This window comes from Mus musculus, chromosome 4, assembly GCF_000001635.26.
Source record: "Mus musculus strain C57BL/6J chromosome 4, GRCm38.p6 C57BL/6J".
Lineage (NCBI taxonomy): Eukaryota > Metazoa > Chordata > Mammalia > Rodentia > Muridae > Mus > Mus musculus.
In genome coordinates, this window is record NC_000070.6 from 113,864,016 (window position 1) to 113,887,088 (window position 23,073).

Sequence of the window (23,073 nt, forward strand, 5' to 3'; positions counted from 1 at the left end):
CATTTTTTCAGGTGTTTCTCTGCCGTTCAGTATTCCTCGGGTGAGAATTCTTTGTTCAGCTCTGAGCCCCATCTTTTAAGGGGGTTATTTGATTTTCTGGAGTCCACCTTCTTGAGTTCTTTATATATATTGGATATTAGTCCCCTATCTGATTTAAGATAGGTAAAGATCCTTTCCCAATCTATTCGTGGCCTTTTTGTATTATTGACATTGTCTTTTGCCTTGCAGAAGCTTTGCAGTTTCATGAGGTCCCATTTGTCAATCCTCGATCTTACAGCACAAGCCATTGCTGTTCTATTCAGGAATTTTTCCCCTGTGCCCATATCTTCGAGGCTTTTCCCCACTTCCTCCTCTATAAGTTTCATTGTCTCTGGTTTTATGTGAAGTTTCTTGATCCACTTAGATTTGACCTTAGTAGAAGGAGAGAGGAATGGGTCGACTAGCATTCTTCTCCATGATAACAACCAGTTGTGCCAACACCATTTGTTGAAAATGCTGTCTTTCTTCCACTGGATGGTTTTAGCTCCCTTGTTGAAGTACAAGTGACCACAGCTGTGTGGGTTCATTTCTGGGTCTTCAATTCAATTCCATTGGTCTACTTGTCTGTCACTATACCAGTACCATGCAGTTTTTATAACAATTGCTCTGTAGTAAAGCTTTAGGTCAGGCATGGTGATTCCACCGGAGGTACTTTTATCCTTGAAAGAGCTTTTGCTATCCTAGGTTTTTTGTTGTTCCACATGAATTTGCAGATTGTTCTTTCTAATTCGTTGAAGAATTGAGTTGGAATTTTGATGGGGATTACATTGAATCTGTAGATTGCTTTTGGCAAGATAGCCATTTTTACAATGTTGATCCTGCCAAACCATGAGCATGGGAGTTCTTTCCATCTTCTGAGATCTTCTGTAATTTCTTTCTTCAGAGACTTGAAGTTTTTATCATACAGATCTTTCACTTCCTTAGTTTGAGTCACACCAAGATATTTTATATTATTTGTGACTATTGAGAAGGGTGTTGTTTCCCTAATTTCTTTCTCAGCCTGTTTATTCTTTGTGTAGAGAAAGGCCATTGACTTGTTTGAGTTTATTTTATATCCAGCTACTTCACCAAAGCTGTTTATCAGGTTTGGGAGTTCTCTGGTGGAATTTTTAGGGTCACTTATATATACTATCATATCATCTGCAAAAAGTGATATTTTGACTTCTTCTTTTCCAATTTGTATCCCATTGATATCCTTTTGTTGTCGAATTGCTCTGGCAAGGACTTCAAGTACTATGTTGAATAGGTAGGGAGAAAGTTGGCAGCCTTGTCTATTCCCTGATTTTAGTGGGATTGCTTCAAGCTTCTCACCATTTACTTTGATGTTGGCTACTGGTTTGCTGTAGATTGCTTTTATCATGTTTAGGTATGGGCCTTGAATTTCTGATCTTTCCAAGACTTTTATCATGAAGGGTGTTAGATATTGTCGAATGATTTTTCCGCATCTAATGAGATGATCATGTGGTTTTTGTCCTTGAGTTTGTTTATATAATGGATTACATTGATGGATTTTCATATATTAAAACATCCCTGCATCCCTGAAATAAAACCTACTTGGTCAGGATGGATGATTGCTTTAATGTGTCCTTGGATTCAGTTAGCAAGAATTTTATTGAGTATTTTTGCATCGATATTCATAAGGGAAATTGGTCTGAAGTTCTCTATCTTTGTTGGATCTTTCTGTGGTTTAGGTATCAGAGTAATTGTGGATTCATAGAATGAGTTGGGTAGAGTTCCCTCTACTTCTATTTTGTGGAATAGTTTGTGCAGAACTGGGATTAGATCTTCTTTGAAGGTCTGGTAGAACTCTGCACTAAACCCATCCGGTCCTGGGCTTTTTTTGGCTGGGTGATTATTAATGACTGTTACTATTTCTTTAGTGGATATGGGACTGTTTAGATCATAACTTGATACTGATTTAATTTTGGTACCTGGTATCTGTCTGGAAATCTGTCCATTTCGTCCAGGTTTTCCAGTTTTGTTGAGTATAGCCTTTTGTAGAAGGATCTAATGGTGTTTTGGATTTCTTCAGGATCTGTTGTTATGTCTCCCTTTTCATTTCTGATTTTGTTAATTAGGATGTTGTCCCTGTGCCCTCTAGTGAGTCTAGCTAAGGGTTTTTCAAGCTTGTTGATTTTCTTAAAGAACCAACTCCTCGTTTGGTTAATTCTTTGAATAGTTCTTCTTGTTTCCACTTGGTTGATTTCGGCCCTGAGTTTGATTATTTCCTGCCGTCTACTCCTCTTGGGTGAATTTGCTTCCTTTTTTTCTAGAGCTTTTAGATGTGCTGTCAAGCTGCTAGTGTGCGCTCTCTCGCATTTCTTCTTGGAGGCACTCAGAGCTATGAGTTTCCCTCTTTCATTGTGCCCCGTAGGTTTGGGGATGTTGTGGCTTCATTTTCATTAAACTCTAAAAAGTCTTTAATTTCTTTCTTTATTCCTTCCTTGACCAAGGTATCATTGAGAAGAGTGTTGTTCACTTTCCATGTGAATGTTGGATTTCCATTATTTATGTTGTTATTGAAGATCAGCCTTTGGCCATGCAGGTCTGATAGGATACATGGGACAATTTTAATATTTTTTTATCTGTTGAGGCCTGTTTTGTGACCAATTATATGGTCAGTTTTGGAGAAGCTCCTGTGAGGTGCTGAGTAGAAGGTATATCCTTTTGTTTTAGGATAAAATGTTCTGTAGATATCTCTCAGATACATTTGTTTCATAACTTCTGTTAGTTTCACTGTGTCCCTGTTTAGTTTCTGTTTCCATGATCTGTCCATTGGTGAAAGTGGTGTGTTGAAGTCTCCCACCATTATTGTGTGAGGTGTAATGTGTGCTTTGACCTTTACTAAAGTTTCTTTAATGAATGTGGCTGGCTGCCCTTGCATTTGGAGCATAGATATTCAGAATTGAGAGTTCCTCTTGGAGGATTTTATCTTTGATGACTATGAAGTGTCCCTCCTTGTCTTTTTTGATAACTTTGGGTTGGAAATCGATTTTATCCGATATTAGAATGGCTACTCCAGCTTGTTTCTTCAGACCATTTGCTTGGAAAATTGTTTTCCAGCCTTTCACTCTGAGGTAGTGTCTGTCTTTTTCCCTGAGATGGGTTTCCTGTAAGCAGCAGAATGTTGGGTCCTGTTTGTGTAGCCAGTCTGTTAGTCTATGCCTTTTTATTGGTGAATTGAGTCCATTAATATTAAGAGATATTAAGGAAAAGTAATTGTTGCTTCCTTTTATGTTTATTGTTAGAGTTGGCATTCTGTTCTTGTGGCTGTCTTTTTTTTGTTTGTTTGTTTGTTTGTTTGTTGAGGGATTACTTTCTTGCTTGTTCTAGGGCGTGATTTCCGTCCTTGTACTGGTTTTTTTTTCTGTTATCCTTTGAATGACTGTTTTCGTGGAAAGATAATGTGTGAATTTTGGTTTTGTCGTGGAATATTTTGATTTCTCCATCTATGGTAATTGAGAGTTTGGACGGGTGTAGTAGCCTGGGCTGGCATTTGTGTTCTCTTAGTGTCTGTATAACATCTGTCCATTCTCTTCTGGCTTTCATAGTCTCTGGTGAAAAGTCTGGTGTAATTCTGATAGGCCTGCCTTTATATGTTACTTGACCTTTCTCCCTTACCACTTTTAATATTCTCTCTTTATTTAGTGCATTTGTTGTTCTGATTATTATGTGTCAGGAGGAATTTGTTTTCTGGTCCAGTCTATTTGGAGTTCTGTAGGCTTCTTGTATGTTTGTGGGCATGTCATTCTTTAGGTTTGGGAAGTTTGATTCTATAATTTTGTTGAAGATATTTCCCAGCCCGTTAAGTTGAAAATCTTCATTTTCATCAAGTCCTACTATCCGTACGTTTGGTCTTCTCATTGTGTCCGGGATTTCCTGGACGTTTTGAGTTAGGATCTTTTTGCGTTTTGTATTATCTTTGATTGTTGTGCCGATGTTTTCTATGGAATCTTCTGCACCTGAGATTCTCTCTTCCATCTCTTGTTTTCTGTTGCTGATGCTCGCATCTATGGTTCCAGATTTCTTTCCTTGGGTTTCTATCTCCAGCGTTGCCTCACTTTGGGTTTTCTTTATTGTGTCTACTTCCCTTTTTAGGTCTAGTATGGTTTTGTTCATTTCCATCACCTGTTTGGATGTGTTTTCCTGTATTTCTATAAGGACTTCTACCAGTTTGGTTGTGTTTTCCTGCTTTTCTTTAAGGACTTGTAACTCTTTAGCAGTGTTCTCCTGTATTTCTTTAAGTGAGTTATTAAAGTCCTTCTTGATGTCCTCTACCATCATCATGATATATGCTTTTAAATCCGGATCTAGCTTTTCGGTTGTGTTGGGGTGCCCAGGACTAGATGGCGAGGGAGTGCTGCGTTCTGATGATGGTGAGCGGTCTTAATTTCTGTTAGTAGGATTCTTAAGTTTGCCTTTCGCCATCTTGTATTCTCTGGAGCTAGTTGTTATAGTTGTCTCTGGTTAGAGCTTATTCCTCAGGTGATTATGTTAGCCTATAAGAGCAGACCCGGGAGACTAGCTCTATCCTTAGTTTCAGTGGTCAGAGTACTCTCTGCAGTCAAGATCTACTCTTGCAGGGAAGGTGCCCAGATATCTGGTGTTTGAACCTGCCTCCTGGCAGAAGTTGTGTTCCACTCACCAAAGGACTTAGGATCCGTGTTGGATCCTGTGTGGGTCCTTGTGGGTGTCCGGAGACTCCCAGGGCCAGGGACCCAGGTGTTGCAGTGGACCGGAAGGGAAGTGAGCCCCAGATCAGGCCGGGTTATCTGCTTCCTTAATTAATGCAGTCTCGGGTCCCACGTGATTGGATTGGAGCAGGCGCTGCGTTCCCCTCACCAGAGGTCTTAGGATCCCGTGGCAGAACCTGTATGGGTACTTGCGGGTGTCTGGAGACTCCCCAGGCCAGGGACCCTGGTGCTGCTGTCTTTCCAGTGTTTTTTAAACAAGATTTTGACATGGTGAAAGAATTCTCTTCCTTCATCATAGAAGTGACCCTTTCATATTTTACATGGATTAATCATTGTTATAATTACAGAAAATAAAGCAAAATTTTCTCATTCCTGCACACTAAAAGAGACAGTAAAATGCAGTTCATTAAATAAATTGTAATCAATGCTTAGATAAGAAGGAAGGTAATACAAACAAAAGACTGTAATGGGAATACTTATTAATATTTACCACTTCAGCTCAAAATCTATTAACACTCCAAGCATACTTTACTTTTTCATAGCATATGCAGGGAGTTCCGAAGAGGTCGCAGAACCTTCTTTATACTTTGTCTCCAGTTTCTCTTGTAACATATAGTCTAGTATGGTTTTGTTCATTTCCATCACCTGTTTGGATGTGTTTTCCTGTTTTTCTATAAGGACTTCTACCTGTTTGGTTGTGTTTTCCTGTTTTTCTTTAAGGACTTGTAACTCTTTAGCAGTGTTCTCCTCTCACTGTGACATATTTGTGTTGGTGATTTACTGCAACACATTACTATGCATGATACTACATTCTCATGCACAGTTGGTTACTTATCTGTTCACAGAAATCAAATACTCTCCCTTGCATGGCCACTTTGAATTGTGGTATTTCCTTCATTCACAGGCAGCATAATGGATTAGATACTTTTTCTTTAACGATTTTTCTGAAGTATCTTTGTTAGAAGCAGCCAACAAACGTCAATCAAGGTAATGAAAACATATGCACTGATGAATTTATCTAAAATGTTTTTCCAGTGTTTTTCATAGCAAACACAGGGAATCCCGAAGAGGTAGTGGAACCTTCTATATACTTTGTCTCCAGTTTCTCTTGTAACACATAGTCAGTATCCTATTATATTTCCTTTTCATACAGACACTTATCAACTAATACAGGCTTGAGAGATAACCATTTCTGTGTTAGGGTTCTTGGCATTTAAGCTATTTTTCCTCTTTTGATTTTGATATCTTTCTTCTGGTTATTTCCTTTGTGGGTAAAATGGGCAAAGCCTTGTGTTGTTTTAGAGTATATTTATCAATATCTTTCCCCTTAAGCCTCCTTCCTCACCTCCAATAGTTCATCATGGTAAGTTTCTTGTCTCACAGGAATATAAACCCCTGTACCCAAATGTTGTTAAAGATCTTATCACAATATATTTATGGGCATGGCACTGATATAAGACCTCAACTTTGACACTTGTCCATCTGAACACACAAATTACACTCAACATTCTCTCTCTCTCTCTCTCTCTCTCTCTCTCTCTCTCTCTCTCTCTGTGTGTGTGTATGTGTAATTAGTAATAACTTTCTACTACCAATTAATGTTGTAAAAGCCTTTAAATTATTGCAGTCTGTATTTCAAACTTTCTGGAAACCAAATTTGCATAAGTTTTTATTTCAATCAAGCCTCCTATTTCAATGCTATTTTTTCCAAATATTATTTGGCTTTTGATCAAGAAGAGATGAATATTAACATATGTCTTTGTAACCAAAAACTCTTGTTCTTTCACCTGTAGCAGATTTTCTTCACAGCTAGGGATTCAGTGTCAACAGGGAAAACACACTAATACAATTAAATTATACCACTTTTGACAGATCATGGCTTTTATTTCTATTTTGAAATCGTCATTGATCATACCTAGATCCATAATGGAACTTTGAATACTTGATTGAATGCTTTTCAACAGCAACTCCTTTGTTTCTGTAGGCAAAAGATCATACATTGAATTAGTTCCTCTTTTTGAATCATTTTGTTTTGGGTGGATTGACTAAGATGTTTTCTGCTGGCATGTCTAGAGCATCACTGCTTGGCACAGCATATATTAGATCTTCATAATTTTTGTGAGATATTTTTGACTGCAAAGTCTTTCCTAGCTAACAAGGGGAAACAGCTTGCTTTATTCACTGTGAGGCCTCCACCTAGGTCCTCATTCATTTTCTGATGTCAGAAAAATGTGTTATTTATATCTCTTGGACCTATGCTTTTTGTCCAATGGTAGTGCTTGTCTCATAAAATAAGCACACCTGGAATGTAGACTTTCATTTTGATTCATACCTAGGACAACCATTGCCCTTGATATGCTTTGTTTGTTATTATGTTGGAAATGAGTAAATTTCCCACAATAAATGCACTGGACATTTTAAGACCAGATACCTATAGCAGATTGTACTCAATATATTTACAAAGGGCAATATTTCCTAAATCTTGGTCTCTAAACATATAAAATTCAGAGTTCTCTAGGTGTAGTATAATCTAATGTTGTACCATAATACATATTTGAAGCAATATCAGTTGTATCCCTCTCCATTCCACCATAGGATGTATCTCAGCCTTTAATGGTCTTAGTACTTGATTATTCCCAAGTTATTCACATTTTAAAACACCCAGAACGCTATCATACCATGTCTTGCATCTTAATATAATATGATGTGTTCATGGCTATGACGAACTTTAATTAAATATTAGTGAAGATTTGTAAAGAGATTGTACAGTCTTTGTCAATAAGATAGGAATTTAACTTGCTCATCTAGCTTTTCCACAATAATTTAAAGCTGCAAATACGTGTTGTGTTGTCTATTTCAGCATGGTCTATTTGAGTCTGAATTTAGATTTCATCTTATTCCCTTTGAATTGGGTCCATCCCTATAACATCATGCCATTTCGTTCGCTTCAGGATCAGTAATGCCAGCTGGTACATAACATTTGATATTTCAATGAAAATTTACCTAGCATGCCAGATGTCACTTTCATTTTTGAGTGAACCTAGCAGACCATTTTTTATACATTCCCCTATATGTATCCCATTTTGATTGCATTAACTCTTTTCAGAATTCAACTTAAATATCAGTGTAAGTCCTCCAGATCTGTCAAAGGCTTTTCCACTTCTCAAAGATTATATCCTGCCAATAGTCTCAGCAAGGCTGAAGTAGTTCAGAATCAGAATCTAATTATCTTTATATTAGGGATTCTTGAAATAACTTATAAGCTAACATCTTCCCCCACCACTTTTTCCTTCAAAGCCTTCATTTTTATTATTGTACATAGCAGGATCCCTCTTTCTTTGATTTTTGTTTTGGTTTTAATTCATCTTTCATTCCTGTGGGAAAATTACTTGTGGGAATGCCAACAAGCCTCCTTGAAATGTTTTATCTTACCCAGTGAAGGATTATTTTGGCTTATCATAAATTTACAAATTTTTTTGCATTATGATTCACTTGCAATTATATCAATGTACCATGCATTTATACATTCTCCTATATGTATCCTAAGTGCATATCCATGTTACTGAAACGCTGAAGATTCACCAATGATGCTTATGGCCTGCTGCTATGTGAAGAAGGATTGACACACTCACAGCATACTTCTATAGTGACACAAAATTTTGAGATATCTCATCCTTCATAACATGATTCATAACATGTCACTGACTGCATGCAACTTATGTTAGAGCAAGGAGGCAATATTTTTTCATATCACATGGGAAAAGGCGTAGTTCTTGATTTTTAGCTGCACAGAACTTATCTTCAGATTAATCAACCTCACACAGCTTCTGGTTAAACGAAGCTATTAGTTGCTCCCCAAATATTTCTCTTTAGAAAAAAAAATTCAACTTACTGGGAGACCCACAAATGACCAGTGACTCTGAGGACGAAAAGATTGGTAAACCAGCAAGCTTATTTGCTCTTTCTCATACGAAAAAAATGTATAAGAGGTTAATGATTTGAGCCTCCATTATTAAAAGATATATAACTCTATAATTATATATCGCTCTGCATCATGGGTATGGACACGAATCATTCAATATTGAGATATGTCATTAACTTGAATGGGAATGAACATTGTTAAAGTTGTTTCAGTAATTCATATAAAGGCAACCTCAGCTTATTAAACAAGCGTTTTCTAAAGCTCCACCAGTTTATAAAAAATGGAGTATAGGGACAAAATATGGATAAACGCAATCAGAAAAAAATCATTCCCAACTGCTTATATGATGAGCATACTGCATCCACTGATGACATCTAGATTAAATTAATAGGTTCTTGTCAGGGAGAACTTTGGCAATATACATGACTTTGGGTGTTTTATTTTTATGGCCTATGTACATCACATATAGGAATGAATTTATTTATGATATTTTCATGAAGACACATAACAATAGATTGCAGTTTTTCAACCTCACCAAAATCAATCATTTTCTCTCTATTTTGGGGCCTTTAACTCCCAGACAATCTTAGTTTATATATTGACATCAGACATATATTCCATTTTACTTGTATCTATGTTACATTTGAACTCCAAAAAGAAAAATAATCATATCTGTTTTTCTGCATTATATATGTTAAAATATTAATTTTATGTTTCATTCACCTCATGACTTAAAAATGATAGTTATAATTTGGAGAAGAATGAAACACTAAATTGGACAGATAAAGAGAAAATGGAGCAGAAACATAGGAAAGAGAAGTAGAAAAAATTGGAAAGGTAGAGGACACAGAGGAAGAGGGAAAAGAAGAAAATGGGAGCAGAAAAAAGAATCTGGAAACAAAGGTACAAGTTCGTTGGACCAGTTAGCTCATTGATGTAAGGACTGAAATATAAACTTTTGATAATTAAAGTTGGGAAATTTCACCTGCATTTCAGAACTAGAAAGGGAATATTAGACACTGACAGTTGTCTAAAGACTTATACTCCAATATGTTGAAGTAAGGGACTATGCATTTGGTTAGTACTCTCTAATAACTGGCTAAGTTTTGGAAGCTGTGTTGGCCTTCCCATATATTTTTAGTTAATATCATCTGCTTCTTGGATTTGTGATGGGGTTGAAAAACTCCATAATCTCCTAGGTTTGAGAGGAACAATTTTGGGAGGATGGTCTTCAGATGGCTTTTAATATAACACCAAGACGAAGCCAGATATAAAATTATCATTGTAAAAGTAAGAATAGATGAGAGAGGTCCTATTTAATTAACAAAGATAATGGACTGGGTGTTAAATCTCTTATTCTTCATAAATTACAAAATAGTAATAGTTATGTACTATTAAATCTGAGATAAAATAGTCATTTAATTGGACAGAAAGGAGGAATATAGAAGATAATCTTGGGGCTGATATTATTACATAGTAATTCTGTACACGTCTGAGGTGTTGCGAATAAGAACAGAGTCAGCACACAGGTGATGTCCTATAAAAATACCCAGCATATTTTGCAAAACAAAAGAAGAAGAAGAAGAAGAAGAAGAAGAAGAAGAAGAAGAAGAAGAAGAAGAAGAAGAAGAAGAAGAAGGAAAAAAAAGAAAGAAACAAAGAAAGATTTGAAGCCTGAGCAGAAAAGGGGAAAATGGAGAAATGGAGTAGAATATTGGGAGAGTGTAAAAGGAGAAAATGAAAGAGGGAGTGGACACAGAGTAGGAGGAAGAAGGAGAAAAATATAGAGGAAGAACATATCCTGGAGAAACTGCAGGTCCTAAAGGGTCTCATATTAGTGGAAGATAGTATTGTAGTCACTGGTAGATCTGCCCAATCTAGGCACACAGCATGCATTCATATTAATTTACTTGTCTTTTAATTAGAGGGGCATATTTGTGTTAGAGATGCACTGTAACACATTACTATGCATGCATACTTTATACTCATGTGGAGTTGTTTACTTAGGTGTTTAGGGACATCAAACACACTACCATGCATGGCTACTTTGAACTTATGTATTTCCTTCATTCACAGCTAGCATAATGGATTAGACACTCTTACATTAAACATTTCTTTGAAATATCTGTACTAGAAGCAATCAAGAAAAATACATCCAGGTAATGAAAATTTATGAATTGACTACTTTATCTACAATTTATTTCCAGTGGGTTTAGAACAAGGTTTTGACATGGTGAAGGACTTTTGAACCTTCCTTAGAGAATATGTCATCCTTTAGTAATTTTCAGGGATTCATAATTGTTATAATTAGTGAAAATAAAGCAAACCTTTCTCTTTACTGCTCACTAAAGGGGACAGTAAAATGCAGCCCTTTAAATCAATTGCAATCATTGCTTAGATATGAAGGAATTTAAAGTAAACAAAAGACTGTAATGGGAATACTAATTAATATTTAACACTTCAGCTCTATAATCTATTAACATTCAAATTTTTCCCTTTTTACTTTATCATAACATATGCAGGGATTCCCTAATGGGTGGTAGAATGCTCTATATATGTTGTCTCTACTTTCTCTGGTTACACATAGTCAATTTCCTATCATATTTCCTTTGCCTACAAATATTGATCTACTAATACATGCTTTGGAGGCATCCATTTTATTGGTAGGGCTCTTGGCATTTAAGCCATTGATCCTCCTTTAAATTCGATATCTTTGTTCCAGTTGTGTCCTGTGTTTGTAATTGAGAATATAGTCAATATCTTGCCCTGAAACTTCCACAATTTTCCCCAACATTTCATCGTGGTACATTTCTTGTCTCACAGGAATAGGAACCTGTATACCCAAATGTGAGGAAAGATATATTCCCCATACACATATGAGCATGTCATGAATTTAAGACCTTTAATTTTACAGTTCAAATTCTTCTCACACATATTAAACTTAAAACTCCTTTATTTTTAAATCCTGATAACTCTTTACTCTTCATGATCTTGGTATAACCCTTTTAATTTACAAAGGCTCTATTACAAAATATCTGAGAAATGAAGTTTGTTAAGCTCCTATTTCAACCACGCGTCTTATTTCAATGCCCCTCACTTCTAAATTTTATTTGGCAGTTGATCCAGAAGAACTGAATATTAACATATTGTCTTGTAATTCCAATCATGCTTGCTCTTTCACCTGTAGAAAAATGTCATCTCATCTAGGAATACAGTGGTATCAAGGAGATTCCAATAATACCATTAAATTTTATTTACAGACATATTCACAGACAATGGGTTTTAATTCAATTTTGAAATCTTCATTGACCATACCTATATCCAGAGTGGAACTTTGAATGCTTGATTGAATACTTTTCAACAGCAACACTTTTGTCCCTGTAGGGAAAAGACCATACATTAGTTTCTATTTTTATATCATTGAGGTTTGGGGGATTGAGTAAGATGATTCTCTTTTGCCATGTCTAGAGCACCACTACTTGGCATAGCATATATAAGATCTCCACTAATTTATTGAGATATTTTTGTCTGAAATTTCTTTCCTACTAAACAAAGGAAACAGCTTGCATTTTGCACTGTGATTCCTGCAGCTAGGTACTCGTTTCATTTTCTGATGTCAGGAAAATATGTTGCTTATCTCTCTTGAAAGGATAAGTTTTGTCTCAATGGCAGTGATTCTCCCATAATGTCAAAATCCCTAGACTGTAGCCTTTCATTCTGATTGATACCCAGTCAACCATTTCCTAAAGATGCCTTGTTCACTATTATGTTGCAAATGAACAAATTTCCTCCTATAAAAGCACCAGACATTTTGAGACCACATCCCTGTAGCAGATTGTACAGAATATATTTACAAAGGACAATATTTCCTATAACTGGGTCTCTACACATGTAAACCTCAGAGTTCTCTAGGTAAGTATGATCTAGTGTAGTACCATGATACATATTAGAACCAATATCAGTTGTATCCCTCTCCATTCTACCATAGGTTGTGCCTCAGCTTTTAATGTTTAAGAACTTGTTTATTCACAAGGTATACACATTTTTTCAAACACCAAGATCAAGATCACTATCATAATATGCCTTGCATCTGGATATCATATGTTTTTATTAATGGTTGTGACCAATATTAATTAAAAATCATTGAATATTTCTACAGAATTGGTGGAATCCTTGCTAATAAGAGGAATTTTCCTTGCTCATTGATCTTTTTCTCAGGAACATAAACCTCAAACTAATGTTCTTTCTATTTCAGCATGAACTAATTGAGTCTGAATTTGGATTTCAGAGCATTGTCCAATAATTGGCACCTGCTGTCTGAGTATCATCATTCCATTGGTTGGCTTCATGCATCAGGTATCCCAGGTGGTTCAAAGCATTTGATATTTTAGTGAAAATTTCACTAGCCTGCCAGATTTCACGTTAACTTTTAGATGAACATTGCAGACCATTTTTATACTTTCTCCTCTATGTATCACATCTTGATTGCATTGACTCTTCTCAGTAATCAACCATAAATAACTGGTTAAGTCATTCAATTCCATCAAAGACTTTTTCACCTCTCAAAGATCACATCATACCACTGGTCTCAGCAAATCTCATGAAGAGCTGAGACAGATTCCAATTATCTCTATATTTGGGACTCTCTAAACTACTACTAATAGTATTGTAACTGGGATACCAAACAGATCTGCTATTACACAATAATTTTTTGATGTCTATTCTTTTGCTATTGTTCTCCAATCTCTACTAACTATAAGGAAACATGCCTGGAAATAGTTAATGGTTCTCAGTGGCCATGAATTTATCCTTCCATAGGGATATCTATATATTGCCTTAGCCCTTGTGAAATGCATAGATTTATACTGTCTCAACAGTTATTTAATACCCACATTTTCCGAAGAATTTCCATATCTGGTTCAGTCCAGAGTCTGGTTCTGAGTAACTCTCTTTAAATTTAAAACCTTCTGTACTTGAACATTGCAGATATAATCAATTCCCTAAACATCATATGTTTTTCTCTTTCAAATACTGTACCTAAAATCCATTCTAGATCCAAATATCTGAGCATTGTTTCCTTCTTTTCTTCTTTCTTCAAATATGATATTTTTTGAATGAGGTTTATAAAGTTTTATTCAACAAGAGTTCTCCTTTGCAACTGATAACTAGTTATGTCCTCCAATATTTGTTAAATTATAAGCTATTTATATACCCTCACCCCTTTTTCATTTAAAGCCTTCATTATAATTGTGCAAAGGAGAATCCCTTTGTTTGATTTTCCTTTTGTTTTTAATTCATCTTTCATTCCTGTGGGAAAATTACTTGTGGAATTCCAACAATCCTCCTTTAAATATTTTATCTTCAACAGTGAAGGCACGTGACTGTTTACCATATTTTCTTCTAATTTGTGCATTTTGATTTACTTGAAACTATTTCAATAGATTGTGAGCCATGCATTTGAAGTGCATTTCCATGTTACTGAAACTGTGAAGATTCACCAATGAGTTTTATAACCTGATGCTATGTGAAGAAGGATTGCCACACTCACAACATCCTCTACAAGGACACACAATTCTGAGATATATCATTCTTCATTACATGATTCATAATTTGTCAACGACTGCATGCCACTTATGAAACAGAAAGGAAACACTTTCTTTCATGTCACATGGGAAAGGGTATAGATTTGAGTTTAGGATGTAAACATGGCTCATCTTCAGGTTGATCATCCTCACCCAGTTTATCGTGAAAAGTAGCTAATGGTTGTTCCCCAAATAATTCTTGGTAGACAAAAGGAATATTATTCAACTTTCTGGGGGACCATCAAATGATCAGTGTCTCCAAGGAAGTCAACTTTGGTGAACCAGAAAGTTTATGTTCTATTTCTTATACAATTCTGGGTAAGAGGTTAATGAATTGACCCTAGACGATTAAAAGTGAGATGGCTGTATATCTGTATATTCCTCTGCATCATGCGTATGCACAAACATGATACAATATAGTGTCTATCATTAACTTTAATGGGAATAAACATGGTTAAAGTTGTTTCAGTAATCCATATAAAGCAACTCCTTTTAAAACAGCATTGACTAAATCTCTATCAGCAAAAGAAGAGACTATAGGTACAAAATATTAATAAAGGCATTCAGAAACATTATTTCCCAACTGCTTATAGGATGAGCATACTATATCCATTGAAGACATCTATATTTAGTGGATGGGCTCTTGTCAGAAAGAACTTTGGCAAGAATATACATGAGTTTGTGATTTTTATTTTTGTGGCCTAAATACACCACATATAGGGATGTATTTATTTAAGATATTTTCATGAAATCATAGCACAATATTTCGAAGTTCTTAACCCTGACCAAAAAAAAAAAATCAATTTCTCTGTCTGTTGAGTTGCCTTTACCTCCCAGACAATCTTGGTTTTTATATTACCCTCAAACATATATGACAATTTAATTATGTGCCAGGGCACTCTGGTGGAGTGAGCTTGTGAGGCAGAAATGCCAAAAAGTTGCTCATGAGAAATGAATTTCTAGGACTCTCCTCCTGGATGTCTGGCGAAAGTCAGCTCTCCAGTTTGGGTCAGTTTGACAGGCGAAAAGCCTGGAAGCTGTTTCACGAGGATAAGAGTCCCATGGAAATTTCTCTCCCGGAGTTATGGCGTTTTTTCCCTTACCCATATTAATCAAATTTCTACCATGTTAGTCTAATATATAGATTCACGTGCACTCTATTAAGCATTACCTTATAGTAAATGCCTTTTAAGATTGTATTCTAACATAGCTAAAGCCTTTTCCCAGTGTTCTTAGATTCCACATAGCAGCAAGGAGCTTAACCCATTCAGTAACTAATTAAGCACTACCATAAACCAATAAAGCACTAGCCATTAATTCAGTTGTCTGAAGACAGAGTCTAAAATTCTCACTGAGATAGAAATAATATTACAGGCTACATTTCATGCCAAGAGCACATTAATATACTATACTGATAAATGGAAAGTCTCCAGATATAGATAAGAATTAACGAGGCCTAGAGAATTTTGGGGTCAGTGACACTACATTATTCTTGAGGCATGTCAAGAGTTAACAACCCTGGGGCTATTAACTCTAAGTATAAAACTCTTGCCTGGCAGAAAGTGCTAACCTCTAATGTTAACATTTATCTGGTCCCTACAAATTCCTTTTGAAGTCACTCCCCTTACATCTGTGTTAATCTCTAGTGTTAAACATTTATCTGGTTCCTTTTGAAGTCACTCTTTTTGCACCTGGAAAAATTCAATGTGCCTTATTCTGTTATGATTTGCAATTTACTCTGTATTATAAAAGTCTGAGGCTCAACTGAAAAATTACATTCAGATTTAACACCTCTCTTGTGTGTTTGTCTGTCTGTCACGACATCCTAATCTTGCCCATCTACTCTAGAGACTCTTTCCTACGCAGGCACAGAGGCCCAGAGGGTCTGCGGCAATTATGTCTATGTTAAATCTTCAATTCAAGGAGGGGAAATTATTATCTATTGTTTTGCATCATATAAGTTAAAATATTAATTTTATGTTGAATTCACCTCATGGCCTAAAAATGAATATTATATAATTTGGCGAAAGATGAAACATTATATTGGGCAGACAAAGGGAAGGTGGAGTAGACACTAGGGAAAGAGAAGACATAGAAAAAGAAAGAGGGATAGAACACAGAGAAAGGGGAAGAAGAATATAGTAGCAAAAACCAAACCTGGAGAAACTTCAACATTTAAAGGGTCCCACAGATATGGAATATGGTAATATATTGGTAGATCTGTCCAATTTAGGGACACACTCTGTATTCATATTAACTGAGTTGTGTTTTCATTGCCAGTCCATTTTTGGGTTTGGAGAGAGAACAAAACAAAATGGAGCCCAATGTATTCATTTAAACTCAACTAACCTGCGATAAAAATTCACTGCCCCCAAACACCTGAATGAGCTTAGTCATTGATATAGGCTGAAGCAGTATTGATTTTAAGGTGGCTGCGTTTGAAAGGTCTACAGAGAATGGCAGATAGTTATCTACACTGGATGAGAGCCTTTCTATGTTCTCTTCCACTTATCTTTCATTCCTCACACTGCCTCCCCAACCCCAAACAATAACCTAGATAATGTCGGTCTTTTTATATTCAGCTACTCCCTGTAAATAATCAGGAAACAAAGGTACAAAGTTCTCTCTACCAGGTAACTCATTGATATAAATGCAAAAATATAACCATTTGATACTTAAAGATGGGAAATTTCACATGCTGTTCTAAACTAGAAAGGGAATATTAGTAACTGACTCCAAGAAGAGAGAGCAGTGAGAATTGCCTGTTATGAACATGTGTTAATTAACTAAAGTCTGTAGCTCCAGATTTAGAGCATAACATACAGATATTATAATAAGTATTAATTAAATAAATGTCTGTATCTCAAGGTAGAGAACACAACAAATAGATGATATAACTGGATGGCTGTTTTAGGCAGAGAGATTAACAATTAGAGTCTAGATGTACCCTATTGGGAGATATTAGTGAAATTTTTAGTTAATTGCTTTAGAAGTGGTATAAGGATATAGTACTCCAAATAAATCTTATAGGATACTCATATTTTGCCTAACGTGGGCTTCATGGAAATTTTCAGTTTAAATCCAGTTTTGAAAAGCTGCCTCTTATAAGTAGGTATAGAAAGACCTGTGAATCAATTTCATAAAGTCTGCAGGAGACTCATATTTTTAATGTGGACTCCACTGGAATTTAGGTTTAGTATTCTGGCAGGACAAATTAGAAAGTCCTAAATACGATAAACTGTGTGTTATTTTGAGTCTTGTGGATAATTTATTCTTTCTCTAGGACAGAGTGCAATCTACAAATTTTTCTGCTTGCAAGTTGAATGAAATGGTGATTTGGGGAAAATTATTACTATTTGTGTTTTGGGAAATATGATTAAGGTATCTATACCATCCACAGTTATAGAGATCATATTTGATAAACAGAGATTACTGAAAAATCTAGATTCTGGAGAATATATATATATATATATATATATATATATATGTATATGTATATAATGTATATATGTGTGTGTGTGTGTGTGTGTGTGTGTGTGTGTGTGTGTTACATTATACACATGTTTGGTGAATTTCATCATCAGACATGCTGAACTAACTGGACTGCCTATACTCCTGATGTTTTGTTTTTTCATACAGATCCAATCACTACACGGGCTTTAGAACGATCGTTGGTTTGGTCTTCTTCAGGCCAATGAATTCCCCCAAACCTTCCCACTCCCCTCAGAAATATCTCAACACCCATATCAGCTTGAAGATTTTATGAAGATACATTGTCCCAGTTTCATAGTGTTTAGGACTTGGTGTGTTTATTATTGGTTTTCTTTGATACTAAAACTTTTGAAATACAGGTCTTAGACCCCATCCTTTTATTTCTGTAATTATAAACCGATATGAAATGTTTAGCACAGTGAGTTATGTGCCAAATAGTAATTAATTTCATAGGACTGTGTCCATACTTAGGGTATTTTAAGTTATTTTATTCTGAAATGCCTGAGCATAAGTAACAGAGAACAGTCCAGATTATGTCACAAATTTTTGGTTTTAAAAAATGTCAGAAGTCCACAGAATATGATGTTTAATGTTATTTATTCACTTGTTGTTTAGGCTAGTGTTGTCCTGATAGTTTTCCCTGTATTGCATACAACGAAGAAACCAAGCATCTTTGAGTTACTCCAGATGAGTTGAAACATCCACAAGGCAGGAATTGACTTTTTGTATCTACAGACACAAAACTGTCCAAATTAAGAACACAAATACAGATTAAGACATTCTGATTATGCCAAGACAGAGTAGGCTTAATATGCCTGTTCCTCTAAGTCTGTCAAATGACCATTTCCAATTGGCTAAAGACATATGCTCCAATGTGTTGAAGTAAGGGACTGTACAAGTGATCAGTGGTCTATTTAATTAGTTAAGTTTTGGAAGCTGTGTTGGCTTTCCTATATATTTTCAGTTAATATTGGTCGTTCTTGGATTTCTGATGGGGTAGAAACCTACATAATCTCCTAGCCAATCCTGGCTTTTTAATTTGAAAGGAACATTTATGATAGCATGGATGGCAGACAGCATTCGATCTAAAGCCAAGATATAGCCTGATGTAGAATTATAAATTTTTAAGTCAGTATAGAAAGAAATTTCTATTTAATTAACAAACAGGATACACTGGGTGTTAGGTTTCTTGTACTTTCTAAGTTAAAGAATAGTAACCGTTGTATTCAAATATATCTGAGAGAAAATGCTGTTTTAATTAGACAAAAAAGGGGAAGTGTTGGAAAACCAGGGGACTGATTATATTTGATGTTAATTCCTTTCTCCTAAGGGAGGTTGCACACAAGAAATGATTAAGGATTCAGGTGATTTCTAGTATGTCTTCCCACCTTAAGTTGTAAAATAAAGAGGAGGTGATGACTGAGCAGATAAAGGAAGATAGTTGGAAAGTTGTAGGAAAGAAGAAGGAGAAATGAAAAAGAGAAAGGATACAGAGGAGGAGGAATAAGAAGAAAAACAGAGCAGAAGCACATGGATTGGAGAAGCCTCAATTAGTAAAGGGTCTCACAGATGTGTATGATGCTAGCATAGTGTTATGGTAGATATGCACAATCTAGGTGCACAGAATGTATACATATTAAGTTAGTTGTCTTTTCATTACTGAGATGTTGGGCTTTAGTGGGGTTTAAGGGAAGAGGGTGGAGGGAAAGAGCCCATGTCCTGTCAGAGTTTCTGTGCTCTAGGCAGGTGGACACAGGAGAACGGCCAGGTGATTTTCACTCTTCCCAGATGGCCTTCAGACTATGTAAAACAACTGGACCCCCTCAACATTGGGTGGACAATGGGAAGCCCCTGATACCAGGGTCCCTGGGTAGACACCCTCAGCCCCGGAGATACAGGCGAGAGGGTAGAGAGAGAGAGGTTCCCATGCCCGTGAGATTCCTTAGTCAGGTCCATGGCTGGAGCACAGGATGACCTTATGACTGGAGATTTGAATTGGCTCCTTAGGAGAAATCATATCTCATTGTCCAAGCACAACAGGCCTTGGTGAACATAGACAGTCTATGGTTTTAGAGATTCATTATAGAAAGGTAGGGAGAAAAGAGAGAATGTAGAAAGAGAGACTTGATATGGCCAAGAAGAGGGAAGGGGGAGAAGAGAGAGAGGAAAAGCTAGAGTGTAAGAGTTTAGAGAGATAGAAAAAGGAGAGAGAGGACAGAGTAAGAAGGGGCTAAGCATCCCCTCTTATAGTGGGCTGTTATCTTATTGTTTCTAGGTAACTGGGAGGAGTATAGTCTGAAGGTAAGATGTTTTGAACATTGTGTATGTGACTAAAAGCCATGCTTCTCCTGTGGGTGTTGTGGGGGCGGTATCTTCTACAGCAGACATGGATCTAGGAGACATAAATTTATGCCTTCCATCTCATGTAGTTGGGAATTTCCACCACCTGATAGTGGGGTTCAGACCTCAGCTTGAATGGAGACAAACTTGTCTGTGCATAGCCTATTGTTCCCCACGATAACATATTTGTTTTGGTGATTTACTGCAACACATTACTATGCATGATACCACATTCTCATGCACAGTATCTAGTTATCTATTCACAGACATCAAATACTCTCCTATGCATGGCCACTTGAATTGTGTTATGTCCTTCATTCACAGGCAGCATAATGGATTAGATACTTTTTCATTAAAGATTTTTCTGAAGTATCTGTGTTAGAAGCAGCCAACAAATTTTCATCTAGGTAATGAAAACTTGTGCAGTGATGAAATTATCTAAAATGTTTTTCCAGTGTTTTTAATGAAGATTTTGACATGGTGAAGGAATTCTCTTCCTACCCCATAGAAGTGATCATTTCATATTTTTCATGGATGAATCATTGTTATAATTACAGAAAATAAAGCAAACTTTTCTCGTTCCTGCACATTAAAAGAGACAGTAAAATGCAGTTATTTAAACCAATTGCAATCATTGCTTAGATCAGAAGGAAAGTAATGAAAATAAAAGTCTGTAATGGGAATGGTCATTAATATTTACCACTTCAGTTCAAAATCTATTAACAGTCCAAAATTTCCTTTTTACTTTTTCATAGTATATGCAGGAAATCCCGAAGAGGTTGCAGAATCTGCTATATACTTTGTCTCCAGTTTCTCTTATAACACATACTCAGTCTCCTATCATATTTCCTTTGCATACTGACACTTATCAACTAATACAGGCCTGAGAGATAACCATTTCTGTGGTAGGGCTTTTGGCATTTAAGCTATTTTTCCACCTTTAAATTTGATATCTTTGTTCTGGTTATATCCTATGTGTGTAAAATGGGTAAAGCCTTGTGTTGTTTTTGAGTATATGTATCAATAACTTCCCCCTGAAGCCTCCTTCCTTTCCTACTACAGTTCATCATGGTAAGTTTCTTGTCTCAGAGGAATATGAACCCCTCTACTCAAATGTTGAGAAAGATCATGTCCCATACAGTTTTGGGTATGTCATGGATATAAGACCTCTAGTTTGACACTTGACCATCTGCACACACAAATTATACTCAACATTGTATCTCTCTCTCTCTCTCTCTCTCTCTCCCTCTCCCTCTCCCTCTCCCTCTCCCTCTCCCTCTCCCTCTCTCTCTCCCTCTCTCTCTCTCTCTCTTCCTGTAATTCCTGATAACTTTCTACTAGCTATGAACGTTGTAAAAGCTTTTAAATTTTTGCAGTCTGTATGTCAAACTCTTTGGAAATCATAGTTGCAAAGCCCTTATTTCAATCGACCCTCCTATTTCAATGCTATATATTTAAATGTTTTATGGCGTTTGAGCAAGAACAGCTGAATATTAACATATTTCCTCCTACTACCAAACACTCTTATTCTATCATCAGTAGGAGATTCTCTTCACAGCTATGGATTCAGTGTCCCACAGGGAAATTCCACTAATACGATTAAATTATATTATACCATTTTTGAGAGACCATGGGTTTTATTTCTATTTTTATACCTCCATTGATCATACCTTGATCCACAATGGAACTTAGAATACTTGATTGAATGCTTTCCAACAGCCACTCTTTTGTTCCTGTAGGAAAAAGACCATGCATTGAATTAGTTTTTATTTTAATTTTAATTTTTTATTTTTTTATCATTGAGTTTTGGGAGGATTGAGCAAGATGTTTTCTGTTGCCATGTCTAGAGCATCACTGCTTGGCATATAATATAGTAGATCTTCATAAATTTTGTGAGATATTTTTGACTGCAAAGTCTTTCCTAGCTAACAAAGGGAAACAGCTTGCTTTTATTCACTGTGAGGCCTCCACCTAGGTCCTCATTTATTTTCTGATGTCAGGAAAATGCGTTGTTTATCTCTTGTGCCTATGCTTTTTGTCCAATGGTAGTGCTTGTCTCATAAAATGGACACTCCTAGAATTTAGACTTTCATTTTGATTCATACCTAGGACAACCATTGCCCTAGAGATGCCTTGTTTGTTATTATGTTGGAAATGAACAAATTTCCCACAACAAATGAGCCAGACATTTTGAGACCAAATACCTAGCAAATAGCAGATTGTACATAATATATTTACAAAGGGAAATATTTCCTAAATCTGGGTCTCTAAACATGTACAATTCACAGTTCTTTAGATGTAGCATGACTTAGTGTAGTACCATGATTTATATTAGAAGCAATATCAATTGTATCCCTCTCCATTCCACCATAGGATGTATCTCAGCCTTTAATGATCTAAGTATTCACAAGTTATTCACATTTTCAAACACCCTGATTCCTATCATACCATGTCTTGCATCTTAATATCATATGATGTATTCATGGCTATGACCAATATTAATTAAATATCAGTGAAAATTTCTAAAGAGATTGTACAATCTTTGCTAATAAGATAGGAATTTTACTTGCCCATCTAGCTTTTTGACAAGAATTTAAAGCTGCAAAGCTGTGTTGTACTATCTATTTCAGCATGATCTAATTGAGTCTGAATTTAGATTTCAGCTTATTCCCTTTGAATTGGGTCCATACCTGTAACATCATGCCATTTCATTCGCTTCATGGATCATTAATGCCAACTGGTAAATAGCATTTGATATTTCAATGAAAATTTACTTAGCATGCCAGATTTCACTTTCTTTTTTGAGTGAACCTAACAGATCATTTTTTGTATATTCTCCTATATATATAATCCCATCTTGATTGCATTAACTCTTTTCAGAATTCAACTTAAATATCAGTGTAAGTCATTCAGATCTGTCAAAGCCTTTTCTACCTCTCAAAGATTATATCCTGCCAATAGTCTCAAAAAGTCTGAAGAAGTTCAGAGACAGAATCTAATTATC

At 35.9% G+C, this 23,073-nt stretch overlaps 1 protein-coding gene across 2 annotated transcripts in view; it reads right to left on the reverse strand.

Annotated features, from left to right (window-relative positions):
• The window catches only part of Skint5 (selection and upkeep of intraepithelial T cells 5), a 521,613-nt gene that overhangs the window by 386,125 nt on the left and 112,415 nt on the right, over positions 1-23,073 (reverse strand). For both annotated transcript variants that reach the window (NM_001167878.1, NM_001167876.1), the window contains exons 10-12: positions 21,740-21,802; positions 11,971-12,033; positions 6,649-6,711 (exon numbers count right to left, since the gene is read on the reverse strand). In NM_001167878.1, coding sequence (NP_001161350.1) covers positions 6,649-6,711; positions 11,971-12,033; positions 21,740-21,802 — 189 coding nt within the window. The remainder of the gene's footprint in view (positions 1-6,648; positions 6,712-11,970; positions 12,034-21,739; positions 21,803-23,073) is intronic.